Source organism: Chlamydotis macqueenii, unplaced genomic scaffold (genome assembly GCF_036417535.1).
Source record: "Chlamydotis macqueenii isolate bChlMac1 unplaced genomic scaffold, bChlMac1.mat HAP1_SCAFFOLD_5, whole genome shotgun sequence".
Classification (NCBI taxonomy): Eukaryota; Metazoa; Chordata; class Aves; order Otidiformes; family Otididae; genus Chlamydotis; species Chlamydotis macqueenii.
Window position 1 is genome coordinate 1 of NW_028239220.1, and position 7,219 is coordinate 7,219.

Sequence of the window (7,219 nt, forward strand, 5' to 3'; positions counted from 1 at the left end):
TGGGGCAGGACGCCACTTTGGGGGCAGGACGGCATTTTGGGGGGGCAGAAGGCCTAGCTGGGGGGCGGGAGGCCATTTTGTGGGGCAAGGAGGCCATTTTGGGGGTCGCCCCACCCACGGCGAGGGAGGACCCGAGACACCCAATCGCGGCGAGGGACGACCCGAGACACCCAATGGCGGCGAGGGAAGACCTCCGGTGTCCAATGGCGGCAAGGTGAGACCCGAGTGAGCTCCGCCCCCCACCCCCCCAGCTTATGGGCGGGGCCACGTTGGGTTGGCCAACCTGGTTGAGCTCTCAAGACCCGCGATGGCCCCGCCCACGGCGGCCATCTTGGGACAGAACGCTGGGCAGAGATGAGAGGCGGGAAGGGGCCCAGGGGAGTTTTACTCGTGGCCCATGCCGCGCTGGCAAAGCAGCGCCGTCCCCTCCTCTTCCTCGGAGGAAGGGGGTGGGCGGGGCTTCCTCCCGGCACGGGGCCGTCCGCGGGGGCTCAGCCCTCGTCGCTGCCGGAGACGCTGGCCATGGCGTAGGCGCCGGCGTCGTCCTTGTCGTGCAGCCCCTTCCAGTGAACGCCGCCTGGCCGGGGGAGGGGGGCGGGGCCTAGGCGGGGGGTGCAGCCGCGATGGCCCCGCCCCCTCAGTGAAAAACCGGGTGGCCCCGCCCCCTTCCCGGTTTTATATCGCTCGGTAGCGGTTTGATATCGCCCTCCACTCACCTCTCCGCCTCCGGAACAGGCAGGCGGCCAATAGGAGCCCGAGGAGCAGCGCGGCGCCACCGCCGGCGGCGCAACCGGCAGCCAACGGGACGAGCCGAGGCCGGGCTGGTCGAGGGGAAGCGCCGAGAAAAAAAGAAAATTCGGGAAAAAACAAAAAAAAACAAACCCCGATCGGCAAGTGACATGCTGCGCCCCGCGCGTCCCTGTCCGCCCCTCCTGCTGCCCCCGTACCTCGGGAGACGCCATCTTGCCCCGCCCCGCTTCCCAAAAAATCTGTTTTCCCCCGTTTTGAGGGGAAAAACAGAGGGAGGTGCCCTATTGCCCCCGCCCCGCTTCCCAAAAAATCCGTTTTTTTCCCGGAAAAACCCATATTTCCCCCCGTTTTGAGGGGAAAAACCCAGAGAGGCGCCGTGTTGCCCCGCCCCGCTTCCCCGAAAACCCGTTCTTGCACCGTTTCGAGGGGAGAAACGCCGCGTCGCCCCGCCCCGCTTCCCAAAAAATCCGCTTTTCCCCCGTTTTGAGGAGAAAACCGGCTTTTTGGGGGGGCGTTTTGGCGGGCGGGGGGCCCCTCACCTTGCGTGACGACCGTCAGGGCCCGGCTGACCGGCGACGGGATCCAGCTGTCGCCCACCTTCTCCTCGTAGCGGCAGGTGAAGCGGCCGCCGGCGCGGCTCCCGTTGGCCGCCGGGACGCTGAAGAGGGCGCGGTCGCCGGCGCCCGTCTCGGCGAATTGTTCGGCGCCGTCTCTGTAGAAAACGAACCTGCGCGGGGCCCTGGGGCCGGCGGCGGCGGCGCAGGTGAGGAGCAGGGGGGAGCCCTCCGGCACTTCGCCGGACGGGGGGTCCGAGAGCAGCGCGGGCGGGGGTGGGAGGTCTGGGGAGAGCGGAAATTCAGCGTCAGAAACTGGGGAAATTTGCCACGGAAAGGCGAAATTTACCACGGAAAGGCGAAATTTGCCACGAAAGGGGAAATCTGGTGCCACAAAAAGGGGAAATCGGCGACGAAAAGATGAAATTTGCGTCGGGATAAGGCGGCGTTGGTCAGGAAAGGTGAAATCTCCCGAAAAAGCGAAATTTATTGTGACAAAAAGATGGAATTTGTCGTCACAAAGATGGAATTTGTCAGGACGAGAAGATGGAATTTGTCGTCGCGGAAAGATGAAATTTTTTTCACGAGAAGGTGAAATTTGACATCAAGAAAAGATGAAATTTGTCACCACGAGGAGATGAAATTCCTTGTCACGAAGAGAAGAAATTCATTGTTAGGAGGAGAAACCCAGGAGAAGATGAAATTCGTCACGGGAGAAGATGAAAACCAGGAGAAGATGAAAGTCATCACCACGAGAAGATGAAACTCAAGAGAAGATGGAGCTCATCGCCGTGGAACAGTGGAATTCGTCTTCACGGGATGAAGCTCGTGGGCGTGGCAAGGTGGAACTCGTCGTCGCGAGAGCACAAAACGCGCGAGAACGTGAAGCTCGTCGCGAGGAGATGGAAATTTATCAGGGCGAGATCCAGCTCACAAAGACGCGGAACTCCTCGTCACGAGAAGATGAAATTCGTCCTCGTCGGAAGGTGAAACTCATCGTCATGACACGGAATTTGTTGTCGCGAGAAGGTGAAACCCAGGAGAAGATGAGATTCACCATCAGGAGAAGGTGAAACTCGAGAGAAGGTGAAACCCAAGAGAAGATGAAACCCAAGAGAAGAGAAACCCAAGAGAAGATGAAACCCAGGAGAAGATGAAATTCATCGTGATGAGAAGGTGAAACCCAAGAGAAGATGAAACCCAGGAGAAGATGAAACTCAAGAGAAGATGAAATTCACCATCAGGACAAGGTGAAACCCAGGAGAAGATGAAACCCAGGAGAAGATGAAACTCAAGAGAAGATGAAACTCAAGAGAAGATGAAACTCAAGAGAAATGGAATTCACCATCAGGAGAAGAAGAAACCCAAGAGAAGACGAAACTCATCATCACGGGAAGGTGAAATTCGCGGGCGTGAGACGAAACCCGTCGTCACGTGAAGACGGAAGCCGCCGTCATCGGCCTCCCGGCCTCGTCTCCGCCTCCTCCCGGTGCCCCCACCGCTCCCGGCGCCTCTCGCGGAACCCAGCGCCGCGCCGTCCCCAGATCGGAATTCCCCGAATTCAAGAAACGCCCCCCCCACCCCCCGCGGCGGGCGGCGCGGGCGGGACCTACCCTTCACCGTCACCTCCACGCCGGGGCTGCGGGGCGCCGGCACCCAGGTCCCGCCCACGTCTTCCTCCGTCCCGCAGCTGAACTCGCCTCCGAAACCCCGGGGGGCGCGGGGGAAGAGCAGGAGGGCGCTCGCCCCCTCGGTTCGGCTGCGGGACCCCCCCTGCCCCGCCCGCAGCTCCGCCCCGTCCCTGTAGAAGCGGAACCTGAGGGCGAAGTCGGCGCGGGCGGCGGCGCAGGTGAGGCGCAGCGGGTAGGCCTCGCTCACCACCCCGCCGGGGGGGTCCACGGCCAGGCGGGGCGCTGCCGCCGCTTCTGCGGGGAGAAAATCCGCTGGGGTCCCGGCCCGTTTCGGGGGGATTTTTTTCTCCCCCCAAAAAAAAAACAACCGCCCCCGCCCCTACCTTTGACGAGGACCCGGAGGGCGCGGCTGCGGTGCGACGGGATCCAGCGCCCCTCCGTTTCCTCCTCGTAGCCGCAGCTGACGTTGCCGGCGTGACGGCGGCTGACCGCCGCCACCCGCAGCCGCTCCGCCGCCTGGGCCGCGCCCAGCTCCTCCCGCTCCCCGTAAAACCGGAACCTGCGCTCCGCCCGCCCGCCGGCGCCGAGCACAGCAGCACCAGCGGCTGCCCTTCCACCGTGACCCCGCTCGGGGGCGTCAGCGCCAGCGTGGGCGCGGGAGGGTGGTCTGAAAAGCGGGACCCCCACCCCCCCCGCCGCCGAGATTTGGTTCGTTAATTTATTTTTTTTTTAACATTTTTAAAGCAGGGGCGTGGCGGCGGAATGTGGAATTTGAGGAGAAAGATTCCGCGTTTCGGGGGCTTGGGGGGGGATTTTGGAGAAAAGGGGAGGAGCCAACGGGGGCGAGGCCCCGCCTACCTCGCACGCTGAGGCTGACGTAGGCGCTCTCCCGCGAGCGCACGCGCTGCCGGTACCGGTCGACCACGGCGTAGGTGCAGGCGTGCTCCCCGCCGTCCCGCGGGCCCGTGACGTTGAAGCGGTACGTGGCCGTCCGCCGCGCCGTCCGCACCTCCGCCGCCCACCCGCTCGTCCCCGAAAACTGGAAGCCAACGATCCTCTGGGCCGAGGCCGGCGCCGCGCACCGGATGGCCACGGCGTCGCCGATGAGGTACTCCGTCTTCTCCGGCGTCACCGTGATGTCGGGGGGAGGGGGAGGAGGAGGAGGAAGGGCTGCGGGGTTTCCTAAAAATGGGGATTTTGGAGGCTGGAGGGGACCAGGTTGGGGAGAAACCGCCCGATTTTCCTAAAAATGGGGATTTTGGGGGGTGGGGGAGGTGGGGGAGCACAGGAGGAGGAGAAACCGCCCAGATTTCCTCAAAATCGCCATTTTGGTGAAGGGAGAGAGAAGGTTGGGGAGAAACCACCCGATTTTCCTAAAATTGGGGATTTTGGAGGCTGGAGGGGACCAGGTTGGGGAGAAACCACCCGATTTTCCTAAAAATGGGATTTTGGGGGCTGGAGGGGACCAGGTTGAGGAGAAACCACCCGATTTTCTAAAATGGGGATTTTGGGGGACGGAGGGGACCAGGTTGGGGAGAAACCACCCGATTTTCCTAAAAATGGGGATTTTGGAGGCTGGAGGGGACCAGGTTGGGGAGAAACCGCCCGATTTTCCTAAAAATGGGGATTTTGGGGGGTGGGGGAGGTGGGGGAGCACCAGGAGGAGGAGAAACCGCTCAGATTTCCTCAAAATCGCCATTTTGGTGAAGGGAGAGAAGAAGGTTGGGGAGAAACCACCCGATTTTCCTAAAAATGGGGATTTTGGAGGCTGGAGGGGACCAGGTTGGGGAGAAACCGCCTGATTCTCCTAAAAATGGGGATTTTGGGGGCTGGAGGGGACCAGGTTGAGGAGAAACCACCCGATTTTCCTAAAAATGGGGATTTTGGGGGACGGAGGGGACCAGGTTGGGGAGAAACCACCCGATTTTCCTAAAAATGGGGATTTTGGGGGCTGGAGGGGACCAGGTTGAGGAGAAACCGCCTGATTCTCCTAAAAATGGGGATTTTGGGGGCTGGAGGGGACCAGGTTGGGGAGAAACCACCCGATTTTCCTAAAAATGGGGATTTTGGGTGGCGGGGGAGACGGAGAGGGGACGGTGGGGGAGGAACCGCGGGTGCCGTGGCGCCGGCGGGGGGGCGCGAGGTGCCCCGCCCGTTACCTGCGGGAGACGCCGGCCGGAGCAGCATCTGCAGAGAGGCTGCAAGAGAAGGAGCAGAGGGTGAGGGGGGGCGCGGGGAGGGAAGGGAGGGAGGAGGAAAAGGAAACGGGAAAGGGAAAAGACGGAGGAGGCATGGAAAGAAAAAGGGAAAACGGGAAAGGCGAGGCGAGAGGAAAAATGAAAAGAAGGAACGGAAAGAAAAAGGAAAAAAGGAAAAGGGAGCGGAGAAAGGAGAAGAAAAAGGAAACAGGAAAAGGACAAAAGCGAAAGGAAAAATTAAAAAGGAAAAAGGAGAAGGAAAAGGAGAAATGAAAGCAAAAGGACAAATGAAAAAGGAAAAAGGAAAAAGGAGCTGGAAAAAAAATGGAAGGCCGAATGCCAGGAAAAAAAGGAGAAATGAAACGGAAAAGGAAAAATTAGAAAGGGAAAGTGAAAGAGAAAGAAAAGAAAAAGGAAAAATGGAACGGAAACGACGGAAAGAAAAAGAGAAGGAAAAGGAAACTGAAGAAACAACAGAGAGGAGAAAGGAAGAGCGAAAAATGAAGAAAGGAGAAGAAAAAGGGGAAAAGGGAAAGAGAAAGGAAAAGTGAGAAAGGAAAGTGGGAAACGGGAGAAGGGAAAGGAGGGAAGGAGAAAGGAAAACGGGGAAAGGTGACGGAAAAAAGAGGTGAAACGGCTGAAAAGAGAAAAAAAAGGAATGGAAAAAGAAAATGGAGAGAAATGGCACCGGCGGCCGAGCGGAGGGGGCGGCGCCCGACGGGGGCGGCGAAACTGGGGGGAGTGGAGAGAAACTGGGGAAAAGGGAAGGAAGTGGGGGAAAAGTGAAGGAAGTGGGGGAAGTGAAGGAATTTTGGGGGAAAAGTGAAGGAAGTGGGGGAAAAGTGAAGGAATTTGGGGGAAAAGTGAAGGAACTGGGGAAGACAGTGAAGAAATTGGGGAAAACCAGAAGAAACTGGGAGGAAAAGTGAAGAAATTGGGGAAAAGGTGGAGAAATGGGGGGGAAAAGTGAAGAGATGGGGAGGGAAAAGTGAATATTTAGGGGAAAAAAGAAGATACGGGGAAAAAAAACACGCAGGAAAAAGGGAGGAGGACGGGAATTGGCCAAAGGGGTGCGGAAACGGGTGGAAAACCGAAGGGATGGGGAAAAAAGGCTGGGATGTGGGGAGAGGAGGAGGAGGAGGGGAGGAAGGCTCACCGAGCAGAGGGACCAGGCGAAGGGAGCCCATCGTGGGTGGCGTCCTCCTCCTTCTGCCCCGACGGGAACATCTCCTTCCCCTTCGCTCCGGCCCGGCGGCGCCTCCGTCACGTGAGGCCGGTTGCTACGGAACGGCAGAAAAAAAAATTAGAAAAAAGAGGAAAAAAAAATTAGAAAAAAAAAAGAGGAAAAAAAAAAAGCTGCAGAACGACAAAAAAAATATGAATAACAAAATGATTGCGACATCTCCTCCACGCCCAGGATCGGGCCGGGCGGCTCCGGGGCTGCTTGCGGCTTCCCTGCCGTGGGGTTCGGCTGGAAAATCGGGCACGGGAGATCGTTTTTTTTTGGGGGGGGGAAAACCCCAAAACCTCCAGGCAAAGGCGGTGGAAGGGGAAGGCGCGGTTGGCCAACTCAACCGGAGCCGGTGGGTTGTCCCCGTCCCGGGGGAAGACGCAGGAGGCGGCGCCCGTCCACGGGTTTTGGTCGGCTGCTTGTTTTTGAGGCGCTAACCCCAAATTCGGTGGATTTATTTTTTTTCTGCAGGAGCGAGAAAAAGGGCAAGAGCGGGCCATCGGGGGCCAGAAGCACGAGTTTTACTTCCCGATTCTCGAGGAACCTCGTCCCGGAGCTGGAATTTCCCTTTCGCAAGCCAACGCCGTGTCCGGTTCTTCTCTTTTTTTTCTGGCGAAACGGTGACTCGTTGTTTTCAGCGCGGAGCCGGCCCCCTCCGGCGTATTTTTCATTGCTTTTTCTAAGAAAAATCATTGAAATCTGGTCGGCGGCTTGGAAACGGGAAGCCGTGCCGGAGCCGAAGGTGGGGCGGGGGGGGCGAGTCATCGCCAGCCGCGTTCCCGAATTCCCGGTGACGCAGGAGGGTTGGGGAGCACCTCAGGGCTCTGGGTGCGACGTGCTTGTCGGCACCGGTGG

The 7,219-nt window shown here is 59.0% G+C and overlaps 1 protein-coding gene across 1 annotated transcript; it reads right to left on the bottom strand.

Moving 5' to 3' along the window:
* Window positions 1-458: 458 nt before the first annotated feature.
* On the bottom strand, window positions 459-6,453 carry LOC147596014 (Fc receptor-like protein 2). The gene is given in 9 exon segments (XM_086771734.1): window positions 459-577; window positions 717-821; window positions 1,290-1,589; window positions 2,918-3,229; window positions 3,319-3,513; window positions 3,516-3,602; window positions 3,794-4,117; window positions 5,095-5,133; window positions 6,290-6,453. Coding segments are annotated over 9 exon segments (1,479 nt in total). The 5' UTR covers window positions 6,321-6,453; the 3' UTR covers window positions 459-491.
* Window positions 6,454-7,219: the final 766 nt, after the last annotated feature.